Source organism: Monodelphis domestica, chromosome 3, assembly GCF_027887165.1.
Source record: "Monodelphis domestica isolate mMonDom1 chromosome 3, mMonDom1.pri, whole genome shotgun sequence".
Classification (NCBI taxonomy): Eukaryota; Metazoa; Chordata; class Mammalia; order Didelphimorphia; family Didelphidae; genus Monodelphis; species Monodelphis domestica.
In genome coordinates this window covers 10,449,471-10,469,997 of record NC_077229.1, presented here as the reverse complement: position 1 = coordinate 10,469,997, position 20,527 = coordinate 10,449,471, and the positions used below count along the sequence as shown (strand labels likewise).

The 20,527-nt window shown below is 45.5% G+C and overlaps 1 gene segment (V, D, J or C); it reads right to left on the bottom strand.

The window, feature by feature from the left end:
• Window positions 1-18,543: 18,543 nt before the first annotated feature.
• On the bottom strand, window positions 18,544-19,876 carry LOC130458031 (immunoglobulin lambda variable 4-69-like). The segment is given in 2 exon segments: window positions 18,544-18,861; window positions 19,787-19,876. Coding segments are annotated over 2 exon segments (408 nt in total).
• Window positions 19,877-20,527: the final 651 nt, after the last annotated feature.

Below are 20,527 nucleotides of genomic sequence, written 5' to 3'. Positions count from 1 at the left end.
GGCGAGAGGACCCGAGAGCTCAGCTTCAAAGAGCTCCCAGCTGAGTCTGGCCTCTCTCAGCTCCCTCTTATTCTCTCCTGGTTACCCCGTGATGGTGGCTGAGGGGCAGGCGGGGATTGATGCAAATCTGGGCCTGCTCCAGCCTCCTCTAGACCCCACCTGCATCCTCTCTCGGGGTCACAGGGGGGCAGCCCTTCATGCAGGGTGTGGGGCTTGGAATCACTTGGTCCAGCCCAGCTGAGACATCACCCAGGGGGGGATCACCAGGCCTCATAGCAGCCACAGGCACAGCCAGCTGGGCTCATCCCCCCGAACACCCCCAGGCTCCCAGGCCCTCCCTGCCTGCCCATGATAGCCCAGTGTCCCCTGCTGGCTACAGGACCCACATACAGGCCACAAGGAGGCAGAGCTCAGGGCCTCCAGGCAGAGGAAGGTCTCTGCTGCCTCTTCTGTTCATCCCACCCAAAGGTGGAGCCTCCCTTGAGCCCCAGCCTGAGGCACCCAGACAGACCCTGTCCTCAGCCCCCTCCCTGGCCTGGCCTCTTGCACTTTTCACTCCCTGCTAGCAGGCACTGATCCAGGCCCGGGTTCCAGGACTAGAAATCCTGGCCTCTCACTGGGCAAAGGTTCTTCTTCCTGGCCTTACAGCCTTTCCAGAGCCCAGCCCTGCTCACTGCCCCATCCCAGTCTGCTGGGACTCCTGGACCGACAGGAAACTCTGCTCTCTGCACCAGGCCAGCCTGTCCTCATGGAGCTCCTGAGGCCCAGCTGGGCTCAGCCTCCAGGCCTTCTGTGCTCTCTTCCCACAAGCCCTCTCAGAAGTCACAGGGTCTCTGACTTTCACCCAATCAGTGGACCAATGAAGCATCTATTTGTTTCTCTGCTATGTCCCAGGCACTTAGGAACAGCAAGCTGACAGGCTGGACCTCCCTGCCTCCCAGAGGCCATCCTGGAGGGGCCACAATCTCCTGGTACTTCAGGGTCCCAAGGGCTTACCCTGATTCCGAGGCAGATGCTTGGCCAGCCCCTCCCTGGGCATTCATCAGGTTGGGCAGCCTCTCCGCTGATCCTGTGGCCATTAGGCTCAGATTTCTTGGTGTTCTTCCCTCCCATTTGGGGTCTCATTGCTCCCAATCTGGCTCTGAGTGCATCAGATCAGCTGATTATTGTCTAGACCCAAAGCCCCTCCAACTGGGTAAGTGCAAGAGGGAAGGGAGGGTTGGAACATGCTCATTGGGTGAATGTGAAGCCACCCCTCCATCCCACCTCCCCACCCTAGGGAGCCTGATCCTACGAAGACCAGAGAGAGGAATATGGTTCCTTCCTGCTCCCAGTTAGAGCCTGGGATCATGTCATGTCACTGCTTCCCTCCCCTGACAGATAGGGAAGAAGAGAACTTTTGTGATTGGCTGAGGAGCCAGAGCCAGGGAGCCAATCCCCAGCATCCTCAGCCAAAGGGAGTCTGGGGCTCTTGTTCTTCCTCCCTGCATGGGGGTGTGAAGGGAGGTGCTGGGAGCCCCAGGATGGAGGGAGGACACAGGCCTCTCCATGGGAGGCCAGGAAATGGCCTGGGAAGGAGCAGATCTGCTCTGTCCTCTGAGGTTGTTATTTCTTGTGTTACCTGAAGGCCATCAGAGAGAGTTACTGCTGCTGACGTTCAACAGGTGGGAATGGGGAGCTGCTGAGGGACTAAGTAGCAGAGAATTGTAACCAGAATTGTAGCCATACTAGTAGCACGAAAGGAGCCCAGGGAGCCAGGCCAGTGATCTTTGGTGAGAGGCCTGAGGCTGGCTCAGACCTGATTTGGAAGGAAACTGAATGGGATCGACATAAAGTCCGAAGTGCTTCCAGTTGGAGCTCCATCGCCCCAAGGGGTGAGCCTGGAGAGGGGAGAGAGTGACTCCTGCGGTATTGATCTGAAATATTTGGAAGCTCTTCATTTTCTATGTTACCTCAATGAATATCATTTTGTACATATGGATTCTGTTCATTCATTCATTAGATCCTTTACAGTGAGGGAAACAGAGCAGAGTGGGAGCCTGAGCCATTACCAGTAGAAAAAGGCAAGCACAAGGCTCAGGGAATCCCCAGGATCCAGAGGGAAATTAAGGGAATTTCAGGGAATGCAGGAGGTGGGATGAAGGTCCTCAGACACTTGACCAGGGCTCGCTTAGCTGGTCCGGAGTCACTGGACTGAATTCATGGTCCCTTGGGTCCCATCCCATTGTCTGGACAACGTTGTCACACGTGGTAGGTCAAGAGAGCTCAGAGCATGTTGGTGAGTCCTCATTAGCTACTGGCTGCAGGTACAAGTCCCTGACCCTCCCAGAGAAGTCCTCCTCAACACCAGGACCTTCACAGTTTGGATGGACTCTTGGGTCTCCTACTCAGGCCTCAGCTGAAGCTTTCCCAGCCTTCAGTAGAGGGCAATGAAGGACAGCCCCAGGGCTAGTGAGCAGTAAAGGATGCTCAGAGAGAGACTGGAGAAAGGGAAGAAGAGAGCAAGAGAGAGACTGACTTGGGAAGGGAGGAGGAGACCCATATGAAGGGATGGTGCCAGAGTGGTGGGAGAGGAGATCCTTGGGAAGCCCCCAAAGTCAGATGGTGATGTCACCCAGGGGTCCCAGTGGAGAGAATCCTGGAGCTGAATTCCAGAAGAACTGTGTTCAAATGCTGCTACAGGCATTGAAAGGTTGTATGAGTCTGGGCAAGTCTGTTCACCTCTATCTACCTGACTTTTGTCATCTGAAAATGAGGCATAATGAGAGCACCCTCCCCAGGGGCTGTGATTGGCATCATGCGATGACATTTGCAAAGTGTTCTATACAATTTAAGACTATAAAAGGTCTTTTTCTTATTGTCATCATTACTTCCAAGGCAGACTCCTGCTGCAGCAGCAGTCCATGTCCTTCTTCCCCAAGAACAGCCCCCCATTTCTCCCACCATTTTCCAGACCAAGATGTGCCTCCTCTCTTTCTCTTTCTGGAGGACCAAGAAAGTCGGTGATGAGGGTGGTCTGAGCCCATCCCCTGCTCCACACTCCCTTCCCTCTACAACACACAACATGCCTTTGGACTTTCTCCTTCTCTGAGATGAGCCTTAATGGAAGCCTGGCTGGGGGAGGTGGAATGGGTGCTGCCTTTGCTCAGCCTTTCCTGGGTCAGAGGCTTCCCAGCAGCTCAGCCTGGCAGCCCTTCCCAGAGGAATCGGCTCTTTGCTCTCTGCTGTCATTAGACCGGATTCTGCTCACTATGGCAGGAGGGGAAGCCCTGGCAGGAGCTGCTGTGAGCTGTTGGGACCCTCTGAGTGACTGTGGAAGGGAAACGCCCTGGAGGGGTCTGGCACCGCCTGCACAGGGAGGTCTATAAACAATGAATGTTGAAACTCAGGAGAAGCAGTCAGATCCAACTATTAAGATATAGGAGGGGACAGTTGGGGGGCTTTGGGCAGTGAGTGTCTACACTGAACGGGGCCCTGTGGATATTCACAAACAGGATCAATGGTTCGGCCTGTTCCACCGCAGTGCTGGGCTTCCTCCTCTGGCTGGGCGCTGCTGAAGGACAGGAATGGATCGTCCCCAGAGCTGGGCTCTTACTGGTCCCTCATCCTCACCCTGAAATCCTGTGATCGTGGCTGGGATGGCTGTGGGGGCTGGATGCAAATCTACCTTGTACCTGGGCTTACTTAATCTTGCTCTGGCTCCTGGGCAGGCTCTGGGTCCCAGGTCCCATGGGGACAGCCTCTCTCTCTGGGTCTTGGGGGGTCTTGGCCCAACCCACGTGGGACGACCCCCAGGAGTCCTCAGTTACCCCCCTGCCTTCTTAGGACCAGCCCCAAAGGGTCAACTGCTGTCTATAGAAGCCTCATTCATGCCAGGCTTGTAGCTAAGCCTTAGGAACCCCCAGTTACCTGCTGGCTGCTCTGTTCACCCCAAAGCCAGAGCCTTCCCTTGACCTACAGCTTTCGGCTCCCGGAGCCTCCCTCGTCTCTCTGCCTCTCCCAAGAAGTCTTCCCTGATCAATTGGGGATACTTTAACTCTTACTGTCTGTCTTCAAAAAAAACCCCAAAGACTGACTCTCTCTATTATTAAAAGAATCCATTTCTTTATCTCATTGAATATATTTAGAAATGCAGAACCTGCTCTCTCTCCAGTCAGAGAAAGGTCTTCTCTGTCAGCTGTTAGACAGACTGTCTTCTGATTGAACTTGTTCTTTGCTTCCACCTAGTGGAATTCCAGAGTACTGCACAGCTACTCTTCTGATTGGATACAGAGTTTTATATTTTCCAAACTCTCTATCACCAAATTCTTCCCAATAGCTCAAAGCCATCTCCCTGGACACCCTCCCTCAGCAAGGGAAATCCAAGGAGTGTCTGTTTATCAACGGACTCTTCCCGGGGAGCCTTGGGAATCCCAAAACCTCCAACCTCTTCAAAATTCTCTACGTTAAAGGAGCCCCGATAACTTTTTTAAACTATCTGTCTCAAGGTCTTACTTCTATCTAAAGCCTCTTCTTTAACTCAACTATTTCACTTAAGTTTACATTCCCCACCTGGGCTTCTTTGAAAAGTCACGTTGATTATAGACTTTTTTTTTCTCAAATGAAGCAAACACATATCTATTTTTATTCTATAGTTAAACTAAGCTATAATCTATGCTACGGACAGAAAGAGAATTACAGGAAAAATAAAAAGAGAAAGAAAGGAAAATTCTTGCAAAACTGCAAGTCAAATATTACAGTAACAAAAATTCAAATGTAAACAACTGCAATAACAACATAAGACTTTACCATATAGTGTTACATAAAAACACAATTCCATATAATGACAATACTTTAAAATTCACTTTGCAAATACCATGGAAGGAAAGAAATCAGACCACATTTTTTAACTACTTTATTACAAGAAAATCGATGTTAAATAACTCTAAATTAGCACACAAGATCCCAAAGCCAGGCAGGTCAAAAACCGAGAAAGAAAACTATAGACCAATCTCCCTAATGAATAAAGACGCAAAAATCTTAAATAGGATACTAACAAAAAGACTCCAGCAACTCATCATGAGGGTTACTCACTATGACCAGGCAGGATTCATACCAGGAATGCAAGGATGGTTCAATATTAGGAAAACCATCCACATAATTGACCATATTAACAAGCAAACTGACAAAAATCACATGATTATCTCAATAGATGCAGAAAAAGCCTTTGATAAAATACAACACCCATTCCTATTGAAAACACTAGAAAGTATAGGAATAGAAGGGCCTTTCCTAAAAATAATAAACAGTATATATCTAAAACCATCAGCAAACATCATCTGCAATGGGGATAAACTAGAAGCCTTTCCAATAAGATCAGGAGCAAAACAAGGATGCCCATTATCACCTCTAATATTTAATATTGTACTAGAAACACTAGCAGTAGCAATTAGAGAAGAAAAAGAAAGTGAAGGTATTAAAATTGGCCATGAGGACACCAAGCTATCACTCTTTGCAGACGATATGATGGTTTACTTAAGGAATCCTAGAGAATCAACCAAAAAGTTACTCGAAATAATCAACAACTTTAGCAAAGTTGCAGGTTACAAAATAAACCCTCATAAGTCATCAGCATTTCTATATATTTCCAACACATCTCAGCAGCAAGAAATAGAGAGAGAAATTCCATTTAAAATCACCCTAGATAATATAAAATACTTAAGAATCTATCTGCTGACACAAACACAGGAACTATATGAACACAACTATAAAACACTTTCCACACAGCTAAAACTAGATCTAAACAATTGGAAAAACATTGATTGTTGATGGGTAGGATGAGCTAACATAATAAAAATGACAATCCTACCCAAATTAATTTACTTATTTAGTGCTATACCCATTGAACCACCAAAAAACTTCTTTACTGAATTAGAAAAAACCATTACTAAGTTCATTTGGAAGAACAAAAGATCAAGGATATCCATGGAAATCATGAAAAAAAATGCAAAGGAAAGAGGACTTGCAATCCCAGATCTCAAACTACACTACAAAGCTGTGGTTATCAAAACAATTTGGTATTGGTTAAGAGACAGAAAGGAGGATCAGTGGAATAGATTTGGCGTAAATGATCTCAGCAAGACAGTCTATGACAAACCCAAGGACCCCAGCTTTTGGGATAAAAATCCATTATTTGATAAAAACTGCTGGAAAAATTGGAAGCCAGTGTGGGAGAGATTAGGTTTGGATCAACACCTCACACCCTACACCAAGATAAATTCAGAATGGTTGAATGACTTGAACATAAAGAAAGAAACTATAAGTAAATTAGGTGAACACAGAATAGTATACCTGTTAGACCTTTGGGAAAGGAAAGGTTTTAAACTAAGCAAGACTTAGAAAGAGACACAAAATGTAAAATAAATAATTTTGACTACATCAAATTAAAAAGTTTTTGTACAAACAAAACCAATGTAACTAAAATCAGAAGGGTAGCAACAAATTGGGAAACAATCTTCATAAAAACTTCTGACAAAGGTTTAATTACTCAAATTTACAAAGAGCTAAATCAATTGTACAAAAAACAAGCCATTCTCCAATTGATAAATGGGCAAGGGACATGAACAGGCAGTTCTCAGCCAAAGAAATCAAAACTATTAATAAGCACATGAAAAAGTGTTCTAAATGTCTTACAATCAGAGAGATGCAAATCAAAACAACTCTGAGGTATCACCTCACACCTAGCAGATTGGCTAACATGGCAGCTATGGAAAGTAGTGAATGCTGGAGGGGATGTGGCAAAGTAGGGACACTAATTCATTGCTGGTGGAGTTGTGAATTAATCCAACCATTCTGGAGAGCAATTTGGAACTATGCCGAAAGGGCGATAAAACACTGTCTGCCCTTTGATCCAACCATAGCACTACTGGGCTTGTACCCCAAAGAGATAATAAGGAAAAAGACATGTACAAGAATATTCATAGCTGCACTCTTTGTGGTAGCCAAAAACTGGAAAATGAGGGGATGCCCTTCAACTGGGGAATGGCTGAACAAATTGTGGTATGTGATGGTGATGGAATACTATTGTGCTAAAAGGAATAATAAAGTAGAGGAATTCCATGGAGACTGGAACAACCTCCAGGAAGTGATGCAGAGCGAAAGGAACAGAACTGGGAAAACATTGTACACAGAGACTGATACACTGTGGTACAATCGAAGGTAATGGACTTCTTCATTAGTGTCAATGCAATGTCCCTGAACAATCTGCAGGGATCTAAAAAACACTATCCACAAGCAGAGGATAAACTGTGGGAGTAAAAATACCGATGAAAAGCAACTGTTTGACTACAGGGGTTGAGGGGATATGACTGAGGAGAGACTCTAAATGAACACTCTAATGCAGATACCAACAACATGGAAATGGGTTTGAATCAAGAACACATGGGATACCCAGTGGAATTGCACATCGGCTGTGGGAGAGGTGGTGGGAGGGGGGGAGGGAAGAAAAGAAAATGATCTTTGTTTCTAATGAATAATGTTTGGAAATGACCAAATAAAAATAAAAAAAATAAACTAGATATCTGGCTAAATTTGAAAAAAAATAAATTAACACACAATATTATGAAACCAAAAACTTTGTAAACCTGATACAAAAATATACAGAACTACAAATATTTACACAAGTCACCTTTTAGAAGGAATATAAAATGCTCTCATGTGGTGAGTAGAAAAACGTCTTTAAGGAGGATATAAAATTCCTATGATTTAAGCTATTTACTATTATATTTTATTTAAATTATCTTCTACATTTTTATGCATTAAGCATTATATGTAGTAACGAGTTAGAACTTTGGAGTGGATGAACCCACACCCCAGACTTAAGTCCTTGCAGAGTTTGAGGTTATGGCAGGGAGGAATCAGACTCTAAATTTTCCATTTCCATTAACTCAATCTGTGGTGAGCAACCAAATATATTCATTTGGAAGTGATACAGACACTGATATCTTTGAAGACGATGCTGAAGTATATGAACTTTGACCAAGAAGAAGAGAGAAAGTCAGAAGAAGTACCTCAAGAGAGAGATTCGATGATATTGTATTATTAACAGAAGATATACAGGAAGGCGATACTTTAAATGCAATAGCCCTTCAGTAGTGTTGTTCTGTAGCAGATACCAAGAAGGTTAATAATCCCATCAGTGATCAAGACAAGAGAGACTGACTTGGGGAGAGAGGAGGAGACCCATATGAAGGGATGGTGCCAGACTGGTGACAGCAGATCCTTGGCCATTCCCAGAAGTCAGACCATGGTGGCACCCTGAGGGCCCAGAGGATAGAATTCCAGAACTGAAATGAAGAAGACCTGGGTCCAAATGCTCCTGCAGACACTGAAATGTTGTGTGACCCTAACCTTGTCACTGATTCTCTATCTGCCTCAGTCCCCTCATCTGTCAAATAGGCATAAAAATAACATCTATATCCCAGAGTCCTTGTGAGTATCAACAAATATTATATTTGTAGTCCTTTGCAAACTTTAAAGGGTCATCTAAGTGGTGATTCTCATTGGATTGGTATAGTTGTGGTTTTTTTTTTTTATGATCATGTGTGTCACTTCCTGCTGCAGCCTTCATCAGTTCCTTTAGTTCATGATTAGAAGGTTTGGACCAAATATACCACCTGATGGGCCTTTCTGTCCCCTGTTATATTTAAAATTAAGAAAAGAGACTGACTAAGGGGTAAGAAGACAAGTTCATGGATGGTGGCCAGCTGGCAGGTGAGGTAACAGCAAACCCCACAAAGTGATCCGAGGCTCTCTGGTGTTCTCACGGCCAGCATCCTTTTGTGTTGGGTCCCACAACTTAAGAATCCAACTCTGAGGAGCTCATTACTCAAGGTCTTCCCTATCAGCCAAGACAGCTTTAATGGGGGAGAGCTCATGAAGAGGAAGCCCAGTCAGCTCTCCTGCCCTCCCCAGCCCACTTCTCTGGAGCCCACACAGGCGAGGAGTGCTTGGCCCCTTCACTGCTTAGCCCAATCCTGCTAGAGAGGAAGATGCTCCTGGAGATTCCTGGGACAAAGAAATGCCCAAAGCAGCAGCCTAGATGGTGTCTCTGATGGGATTCCAGATGCAGGAATGCTTAGTCAATCGCCCAAGTATTTGTTATTCTTACAGTAGATGAAAAATAAATTGTCACTATTTCTCCCACCCACTTGGGGATCCTGGGCCTCAGTTTCCCAAGTGAAATTCCTGAAGGATGATGGCTACATGTTACATGGAGTGTCTAGGATGCTTGGGTGTTACTCTATATAATAATAAAAGAAAGATTGTTAGAGGCCTTGCCAGGGTGCCATTACGGGGTCACCCCCTGGTAGCATAAGAATATCACCAACAAACAAACCAAAAGAACATGGGAGAGACACAAAGGGCACTGCTAAGCCAACCCCCTGTCCATACAGGAGAGATCTGCTCCACAGACATATGGCGAGTTCTCGGAACTGGGACAAGAGAAATTGGCCTGGATTACAGGAGGATCCATCCCACAGGCTTACAGATTAGACTCGCAGACATGCTCTTGCTGGGTGGTAACAAGGTTTACTGATTTGGGTACACAATTTCTAGGGGAAATGACGTAGGTTAAAGGATGGGGCAAGCCTTTGGCAGGAACCATGATTGGCCATGATTTGCAAGATAGAATCAATGGATGGAGATTGCCTCAGTGGCTCTTGTTATATTAAAAATTGTTATAGGGAAGGTTTTAGGGAAAGGTAAGTGAAGATGACACTAATAAATATATAACAGAAGTATATTTAATTAAGAGGATAAAGGGAATTGGAGAGGAATTTAGGGAAGTCCTACTTCTATCAACCCATCCAGGTATTAAACCTAAATAAATCTTAACTAAACCAGACTACAAGGGGTTAGTAATGTCCACGGGGCCAGATCCTCACAGACTCCACATGGTTGGGTCAGACAGCAGAGTCAAGATGGAGTGTCCTCACAAGGTCCCAAAGGGGAGAAGGTTGTCACCATCCACAATGTGCAGGGGAACACCCACTCAACCCTTTTGGATAATCCAAAGTCCTTGGCAGCTGCCCAACTGGTTCTTCAGGGAGACCACCAGGCACACCTTCCAGTCTGACCAGCTCGAGAGAAAAAGAGATTTTCCAACTGCTCTAGAATCCTGACCCAGCCAAGGTCGGGGGAATTTTGATCTTCATCGCCCCAGGCTGCCAGCCTGCACTGCTCTGCCCAGCTAGAAATCCTCTCCTACACTCTGAGCAGCGTCTTCTCGAGGATAATGAATGTCTGGCCAGTTCACTATCGAATACGGCTTGTTCTTCTTCCCGGGCTCTGGCTTGTTGCTTTCTTGGCTCGACGTCTCCTGTTCTGGCCGGCGGGAAATGTTCGCTTGTCTCAGGCTGGGCTGCAGACTGCGTGTCTCAGTGCTTCGGAGCTAATGGCTATACAGACACGTTGCAATCTGGCGAGCGCTGGGCTGCTTTGCCCAGCCTGGCTCAATGGAACGCCCCAGACTTCCTAACTGCCCAGAAGATGTCCGTCCTGGGCTGCACTGTGCCTGGCAGCCCCGGATCTTCTGTGCGGACCATTAGGTCGGAGGACTCAGAGTCCCGGGATGCAGCGGGCTGACTTCCGGGCTCCCCGGCTCTTTGGATCCTCTTCTTGGGCCGTCTGCATGCAGTCACCCTGGTGCTGGGAACAGCTCCTCCCGCTGATCTCGCTCCTCCTGTCCAGGGTCCTGGATCGCTTCTTTTTTTTTTTTTAATATATTTTATTTGATCATTTCCAAGCATTATTCGTTAAAGACATAGATCATTTTCTTTTCCTCCCTCCCCCACCCCCCATAGCCGACGCGTAAGTCCACTGGGCATTAGATGTTTTCTTGATTTGAACCCATTGCTTTGTTGATAGTATTTGCATTAGAGTGTTCATTTAGAGTCTATCCTCTGTCATGTCCCCTCAACCTCTGTATTCAGGCAGTTGCTTTTCCTCGGTGTTTCCACTCCCATAGTTTATCCTTTGCTTATGAATAGTGTTTTTTTCTCCTGGATCCCTGCAAGTTGTTCAGGGACATTACACCGCCACTAATGGAGAAGTCCATGACGTTCGATTATACCACAGTGTATTAGTCTCTGTGTACAATGTTCTCCTGGTTCTGCTCCTCTCACTCTGCATCACTTCCTGAAGGTTGTTCCAGTCTCCATGGAATTCCTCCACTTTATTATTCCTTTTAGCACAATAGTATTCCATCACCAACATATACCACAGTTTGTTCAGCCATTCCCCAATTGATGGGCATCCCCTCGTTTTCCAGTTTTGGGCCACCACAAAGAGCGCAGCTATGAATATTTTTGTACAAGTCTTTGTGTCCATTATCTCTTTGGGGTACAGACCCAGCAGTGCTATGGCTGGGTCAAAGGGTAGATATTCTTTTGTCGCCCTTTGGGCATAGTTCCAAATTGCCCTCCAGAATGGTTGGATCAGTTCACAACTCCACCAGCAATGAATTAATGTCCTGACTTTGCCAAATCCCCTCCAGCATTCATTACTTTCCTTTGCTGTTATGTTAGCCAATCTGCTAGGTGTGAGGTGATACCTCAGAGTTGTTTTGATTTGCATCTCTATGATTATAAGAGATGTAGAACACTTCTTCATGTGCTTGTTAATAGTTTTGATTTCTTTATCTGAGAACTGCCTATCCATTTCCCTTGCGCATTTATCCATTGGAGAATGGCTTGATTTTTTGTACAATTGATTTAGCTCATTATAAATATGAGTAATTAAACCTTTGTCAGAGGTTTCTATGAAGATTTTTCCCAATTTGTTGTTTCCCTTCTGATTTTAGTTATATTGGTTTTGTTTGTACAAAAGCTTTTTAGTTTGATGTAGTCAAAATTATTTATTTTACATTTTGTGATTCTTTCTATATCTTGCTTGGTTTTAAAGCCTTTCCCCTCCCAAAGGTCTGACATGTATACTATTCTGTGTTTACCCAATTTACTTATGGTTTCCTTCTTTATGTTTAAGTCACTCACCCATTTTGAATTTATCTTGGTGTAGGGTGTGAGGTGTTGATCTATTCCTAGTCTCTCCCACACTATCTTCCAATTTTCCCAGCAGTTTTTATCGAATAGTGGATTTTTGTCCCAAAAGCTGGGATCTTTGGGTTTATCGTATACTGTCTTGCTGAGGTCGCTTTCCCCCAGTCTATTCCACTGATCTTCCTTTCTGTTTCTTAGCCAGTACCAAATTGTTTTGATGACTGCTGCTTTGTAATATAGTTTTAGGTCAGGAACTGCAAGGCCCCCATCATATGTGTTTTTTTTTTTCATTATTTCCCTGGATATCCTTGATCTTTTGTTCTTCCAAATGAACTTTTTATGGTTTTTTCTAAATCAGTGAAGAAGTATTTTGGTAGTTCAATGGGTATGGCACTAAATAGATAAATAAGTTTGGGTAGGATGGTCATTTTTATTACATTGGCTCGTCCTATCCATGAGCAGTTAATGTTTTTCCATTTGCTCAAGTCTAGTTTTAGTTGTGTGGCGAGTGTTTTGTAGTTGTGTTCATATGGTTCCTGTGTTTGTCTTGGGAGGTAGATTCCTAGGTATTTTATTTTGTCTAAGGTGATTTTGAATGGGATTTCTCTTTCTAGTTCTTGCTGCTGAGCTGTGTTGAAGATATATAGAAAAGTTGATGATTTATGTGGGTTTATTTTGTATCCTGCAACTTTGCTAAAGTTGTTGATTATTTCAATTAGCTTTTTGGTTGAGTCTCTAGGATTCTTTAAGTAGACCATCATGTCATCCGCAAAGAGTGATAACTTGGTCTCCTCCTTGCCTATTTTGATGCCTTCAATTCCTTTATCTTCTCTAATTGCTACTGCTAGTGTTTCTAGTACAATGTCAAATAGTAGAGGTGATAATGGGCATCCTTGTTTCACTCCAGATCTTATTGGGAATGCATCTAGTTTATCCCCATTGCAGATGATATTAGCTGTTGGTTTTAGATATATACTGTTTATTATTTTTAGGAATGACCCTTCTATTCCTATGCTTTCTAGTGTTTTTATTAGGAATGGGTGTTATATTTTATCAAAGGCTTTTTCTGCATCTATTGAGATAATCATGTGGTTCTTGCTAGTTTGCTTGTTGATGTGGTCAATTATGTGGATGGTTTTCCTAATGTTGAACCAGCCCTGCATCCCTGGTATGAATCCTACTTGATCATGGTGAATGATCCTTCTGATCACTTGCTGGAGTCTTTTTGCTAGTGTCCTATTTAAGATTTTTGCATCTATATTCATTAGGGAGATTGGCCTATAGTTTTCTTTCTCTGTTTTTGACTTGCCTGGTTTTGGAATCAGTACCATGTTTGTGTCATAAAAGGAGTTTGGTAGAACTCCCTCTTTGCTTATTATGTCAAATAGTTTGTATAGTATTGGGATTAACTGTTCTCTGAATGTTTGATAGAATTCACAGGTGAATCCATCAGGCCCTGGGGATTTTTTCTTAGGAAGTTCGTTGATGGCTTGTTGGATTTCAATTTCTGATATGGGATTATTTAAGAATTCTATTTCCTCTTCTGTTAGTCTAGGCAGTTTGTATTTTTGTATATATTCATCCATTTCTCCTAAATTGGTGTATTTATTGCCATATAATTGGGCAAAGTAATTTCTAATGATTGCCTTAATTTCATCTTCATTGGAGGTGCTGTCCCCCTTTTCATCTTTAATGCTGTGAATTTGCTTTTCTTCCTTCCTTTTTTAATTAGATTGACCAGTACTTTGTCTATTTTGTTTGTTTTTTCAAAGTACCAGCTTCTTGTCTTATTTATTAAATCAATAGTTCTATCACTTTCAATTTTATTAATTTCTCCCTTAATTTTTAGGATTTCTAATTTGGTTTTCTGTTGGGGGTTTTTAATTTCATCGCTTTCGAGTTTTTTCATTTGCATTTCCAATTGATTGATCTCTGCTCTCCCTTGTTTGTTAATATAAGCATTCAGGGATATGAATTTACCTCTGATTACCGCTTTGGCTGCATCCCAAAAGGTTTGAAAGGATGTTTCGCCATTGTCATTTTCCTCGATGAAATTATTAATTGTTTCTATGATTTTTTCTTTAACTAAACGGTTTTGGAGTATCATATTGTTTAATTTCCAATTGGTTTTAGATTTGGTTTTCCATGTACCATTACTAATCATTATTTTTATTGCCTTGTGATCTGAGAAGGCTGCATTCATTATTTCTGCTTTTTTGCATTTGTGTGCTATGTTTCTGTGACCTAATGTATGGTCAATTTTTGTGAATGTGCCATGTGGTGCTGAGAAGAAGGTGTATTCCTTTTTATCCCTATTTATTTTTCTCCATATGTCTATTAATTCTAATTTTTCTAAGATTTCATTCACTTCTTTTACCTCTTTCTTATTTATTTTTTGATTTGATTTATCTAAATTTGATAATGGTTGGTTTAAGTCTCCCACTAGTGTGGTTTTATTGTCTATTTCTTCCTTCAATTCTCCTAATTTCTCCATTAGAAAATTGGGTGCTATATTATTTGGTGCATACATGTTGATTAATGATATTTCCTCATTGTCTAGAGTCCCTTTTAACAAAATATAATTACCTTCCCTATCTCTTTTGATCAGGTCTATTTTTGCATTGGCTTTATCAGATATCATGATTACCACTCCTGCCTTCTTTCTATCAGTTGAGGCCCAGAAGGTCTTACTCCATCCTTTAATTCTGACCTTGTGGGTGTCAACCCGCCTCATGTGTGTTTCTTGAAGACAACATATGGTAGGGTTTTGGATTCTAATCCATTCTGCTATTCGTCTACGTTTTATGGGTGAGTTCATCCCATTCACGTTCAAAGTTATGATTGTCATTTGTGGATTCCCTGGCATTTTGATTGCCTTCCCCAATTCTAACCTTTTCTTCTTCGGCTCTACCTTTTAGTCCAGTGATTTACTTTGAATCAGTCCCCCTTGTCCCCTCCCTTGGTGTTTCCCTTTTTAGTCCCTCCCTTTTTGTTCCCTCCCCCTCCCCCCTCTCTTTCCCTCCCTTTTTGTTCTCCCTCTCCCCCTCCCCCCCTTGGTTTTCCCTTCTCCTTACCCTTGTTGGGTAAGATAGAATTCAAGATCCCAATGGATCTGGATGTTTTTCCCTCTCAGAGTTGATTTCCCTGAGATTGAGGTTTAAGTAAACCACCCACCCCTCTCTTCCTCTCCTTCTTATCGGAGTTTTCTTCCCCTCCCCTTCCCATGTGAATCTTTGTGTGAGAACGATTATTCTATTTGGTCTTTCTTTACCCCCTATTTATACATTACATTTTCCCCACATATTAGTATACATAGAATGATATAAATGTAGTCCTTATAGAAGAGAGTTTGAGTAAAAGAAGAAGATAACATTTTTCCCCTTTCCTTAATATTTACCTTTTCAGGTATTCCTTGCTCTTTGATTTTCAGTATCAAACTTTCCACAGAGCTCTGGTCTTTTCTTTGCAAAAAGTTGGAAGTCTTCTATTTTGTTGAATGCCCATACTTTCCCTTGGAAGTATATAGTCAGTTTTGCTGGGTAGCTGATTCTTGGTTGGAGACCCAGCTCTCTGGCCTTTCTGAAGATCATGTTCCATGCCTTACGATCATTCAGAGTAGAACTTGCAAGGTCTTGTGTGACCCTGATTGGCATTCCTTTATATCTAAATTGTCTTTTTCTGGCTTCCTGTAGGATTTTTTCTTTTGTTTGATAGCTTTGGAATTTGGCAATTACATTCCTGGGAGTTGTCTTTTGGGGGTTTAGTGTAGAAGGTATTCTGTGAGCTCTGTCAGTGGCTGTATTGCCCCCTTGTTCTAGAATCTCTGGGCAATTTTCTTTGATTATATCTTGTATCACCATGTCCAGTTTGGTGTTTATTTCTGGCTTTTCTGGGAGTCCAATTATTCTTAAATTCTCTCTTCTCCCTCTATTTTCCAGATCTATCATCTTGTCGGTGAGATATTTTATGTTCTCTTCTAATTTCTTGGTGTTTTGGCTTTGCTTTATTAGTTCTTGCTTTAAAGCCTGGTTTTCTTTTACAGTTTGGTCAAACTGGTTTTGTAGATGCGTGAATTTCTTTTGCATTATTTCCCACTTTTCCTCCCAGAAGGCTTCCATCTTTTTGGTCATTTCTGACTCAAATTCTTCATGGGTTTGTGGAGAGTTTCCATTTCCTTTGGAAGATTTTGGAGCATTTTCTTGTATATCTTCTTCTATCTGCTCTGTATTTTGTATTTTGGCTCCGTAGAATGTGTCCAAAGTCGCCCCTTTCTTCTTATTTTTCTTGGTATTTTGGGGCTTCTGTGCTTCTGTGGAGTTTGCCATCTCTGAATGTGGAGGATTAGCTTTTCTTATCTCTGTCTGGTGATCAGAGGCTTTAGTCCTGGGCAGATTGTCGGTTCTATGAGCTTTCCCTGGGTTAAACTGAATATGCCTCACTGGAACTAGAATGGACGGGTCGGACCACGTTGCTTTCCGGAAGTTGCCTTCAGAATCGCTGGCCGTGAGGCTGTTTCGTTGGCCTGCGGGGGGGATGGGCTGCAGCTTCCCCAAGCTCCGAGGGCAGGGAATTTCACTGAGACTTGGATAGCAGGATCCAGCCAGTGAGGCTGTCTTGCTCCAGGCAGTGACTTTCACTGGGACTCGGATAGAAGGCCCTGAGGGTTGTTGTTCCGAGGACCCTGCTCTCTGAGCCGGGCCAGGCTGAGGCTTCCCGGAGCCTTGGACTCTGCGCTTCTACCCCTTAGGTCAGAGTGATCTCAGGTTCTGGCTTTTGAGGGGAGCCGTACCTTTTGATCCTGGTCCAGGTCCAGGAGGAGGGTTCCCAGGGTCTGTGCTGTTGATCGTTTTGAATTTCGGCGCCTTAGGAGCTTATAGTTTGAGATCAGTCGGGAAGGGTTTTCCGGAGATCTGAACTTTAGCTTTCTCTAAGCCGCCATCTTAACCGGAAGTCCCTGGATCGCTTCTTTCCCAGAATTCCCTTCAAAAATAGAACTTAATGCAATTCAGCATCAAGTCAGCATTGTCAGGAGCTGGTCAGCCGGTGAGAGCGAACTCGGGCCTCCGGACTCTGCTTCCTCCTACACAGCAGACACAGGACGGAGGCCGGCGCGGCACGATCCGCGTTTCTCAGACTCGGGGCTGTTTGGCTTCTTCCTGCTCTCCAGAACTGGCCATAACCACGTGACCCAAACGAAGCTGCTACTTTCCCTACCTTTCTCCAGCTCTGCCTTGGAGCACGCTCAGAGCCTTGGACAGGATCAGAACCAGATGAGGCACAGACACAGCTCTGTGGATTCTTCTGGTCTTTGTAGCTGTCTGAGGAAACTTTCCCTCCGTTATTCTCTCGCTCCCGTCAGTCCTCATTGCTTCAATCCTCTCCTTTTCTTATTCTCAGCCCCCAGAAGCTCCTCCTCCCTCCGGAGCCTCTCAGGGCGGCTCTCTTGGACCACGAGGGGCTTCTGGGCCCGAGTCAGCTGGTGGCCGCCAGGAATCCACCCAAACGCTGCTTCCTCCCTCCTATGGGACCGAGAGACGGGCGATGGGAGTCCCCCAAGCTGGGCAGACGCGGCTACACCGTCAGACACGATCTCTCTCCTCAGGCGGCACCAACTCCGAAAGAGGCCTGAATGGACTCCACACTGTCCTGGCCTCAGGGAGGCCCTCAGAGCCCTCTGCGGCCCACACAATGATGCAGCTGATTTTGCAGACGCCCCGCAGCTTTTCTCGACCTCAGAATTCAGCCTCTCCTCAGGGGATGCCTGTCAAGGCTTGTAGAGGTGTGGGCGCTTGGCCACAAGGTGTACATCATGGCGCAGGGACTGTCAGCAGCTGCCTCTGTCTCCTCTCTTCCCATTTCCTTCCTGACATCTTCGTTTCCCCTTTTCTTCCCCTGGAGGGTGTCTCTGGTCATGGCCTCGTGAGCACTGGCAGGGGTTCAAGGGATCCCCTTGTATGAACAAGATTCTATTCCCTGAGAGCAAACTGGGGCACAGCCAGAGCACGGCAGGGAGCTTCCTCTCAGCTCCTCTCTACCAGCCCAATCCTCAGTTCTGAAGGCTCAACTAAATACACTCCTCTGGTGTCTTGGTCATCCCAAAGGGGGCTGGGACATGGCAGGAAGTACTGGTGATGGGGTGAGAGGACCTGAGTTACAGCTTTAGTCTGTATGACCTTGGGCCAGTCACTGCTGAACTGGATGAAATAGACACACTCAGAGAGAAAGAAGGACACACAGAGAGACAGAAGGAAAGAGACAGAAAAAGAGACAGATGGAAATGGGGAGGGTGAGACAGAGAGAGATAAAGACAGAGAGACAGAGAAAAAGAGAAACAAAGAAGAGACAGAGGGAGCTCTAGCAGGGACAAAGAGACAAAGACAGAAAGAGAAAGAACAGCTGACTCTCCCCTAGCAGCACCCTGGCCTTGCTCAGGAGCCTGGGGACAAGCGAGAAGCTGCTGCAGGCCTGACAAGGAGGTTTTTGTCCCACTTCCCCACTGAATGCATCACTGTGTATAAGGATAGCTACCACCAGAGTAGTAATACGACTGGCAGAAATAATCGGCCTCATCCTCAGGCTGGACGTTGCTGATGGACAGGAATCGGTTAGTCCCAGATCCGGAGCCAGAGAAGCGCTCAGGGATCCCGTCGGCCCTGCCTGTACTTCCACTGCTATCGATATACAGGAGGTACCGAGGGGGCTTTCCTGGGCTCTGCTGGTGCCAACCAACAGCATAACGACTGGACGCACTACTCAGGGTGCAGGAGAGTCTGACCAAGCTCCCCAGGGCTGCAGACACAGAGTGAGGCTGAGTCACCACATCCTGGGAGAGGGAGCCTGCAAACAGAGAGACTCATTAATGACCCTGAACAAGGAGGAAGCCAGAAGGTGCTTTGAGATCCTCCTGAGAGGCAAGAACAATCCTCTCCTGGTTACCCCGTGATGGTGGCTGATGGGCAGGCAGGGATTGATGCAAATGTGGGCCTGCTCCAGCCTCCTCTAGACCCCACCTGCATCCTCTCTCAGGGTCCCAGGGGGGCAGCCCTTCATGGAGGGGGGTTGTTGGGGTCACTTGAGCCCAGCCCAGCTGAGATGTCACCCAGGAGGGATCACAGGGCTCAGAGCAGCCACAGGCACAGCCAGCTGTGCTCATCCCTCTCAACACCAACAAGCTTCCCAGGCCCTCACTGCCTGCCCAGGATCAGCCCCACATTGTCCCCTGCTGGCTATAAGACCCACATCCAGCCCACAAGGAGGCAGAGCTCAGGGCCCCCAGGCAGAGGGAGGTCTCTGCTGCCTCTTTTGTTCATCCCACCCAGAGGTGGAGCCTCCCTTGAGCCCCAGCCTGAGGCACCCAGAGCAACCCCTGAACTCAGCCCCTTCCTTGGCCTGGCCTCCTGCCCTCACCACACTCTGCTAGCAGGCACTGATCCAGGCCCAGCTTCCAGGGCTAGAAATCTTGGCCTCTCACTGAGCAAAGGTTCTCCTTCCCTCACCATAGAGCCTTCCCAGAGCGCAGCCCCTGCCTGATGCCCCATCCCAGCCTGCTGGGGCTCCTGGACCTACAGGAAACTCTGCTCTCTGGTTCAGGCCAGCCTGTCCTGCCTGCCATCCTCATGGAGCTCCCCAGGCCCAGCTGGGCTCAGCTTCCAGGCCTTCTGGGCTCCCCCACAAGCCCGCAGGGTCAGCATAATAGAAACATAATGACTGATTCCCTTTGAAAACCAGACTCTGGAAAGCTGCCCCACCTTGCAGTGACTCTGCAGGTGTGTCTCCAGAAATTGTGTCTCCTCGGCGCAGTCAAAGGGAAAGTCCAAGCTGCCCCCATTCTTGCTCATGGCTGCTCCTCCTTCTGCTTCTTCTTCTCTACCTCTCATCACTGAAGGGCTCAAGGCATTCACAGAGAAAGCTTTGGATCATGGAATAAGCTTTTCCCCAAAGCTTCCACAAACACAGAAATCTTTCCCTGGGTGATCAATTAGTCTGTAAAATGTCCTTCTTCTGTTACGGCATGCTTTTTCTCCACTAAAAGCTCATGTACTTCTACTTCTAGTTGGCTCTGCACAGACATAATAAAACTCATTTCCTTCTTCCGGTTAATATACAGGAATGACGTGGGGTTCTTCCATTTGCATTGATAGTCCATCACTTTCAGGGTCATTAATCAGAGGCAGGGATGAGCTCTTTGCTCTCTGGGCAGCAGGACGCCGATTCCCCAGGACCGACATTCAGTTTTGTCAGCCTTATGTGACTCATCCCGACCCCACTGGGGATTTGGGGGCACAGACGCCCCAGTGGTTTGCCATTCCTTCTAGGGCTCATTTTTACACAAGGGGAAATTGAGGCTAACAGGCCATAAAGACTGCCGTGAGTGGCCTGTTCAGGTATCTGCCACAAGCTCTGTAGCCTTGACGCTTCCTCCTTGACATCTGTTGGCTCTCATGCCTAGTGACAATGGAGGACAGTGTGGGACTGCCAGAGGTGAGTCC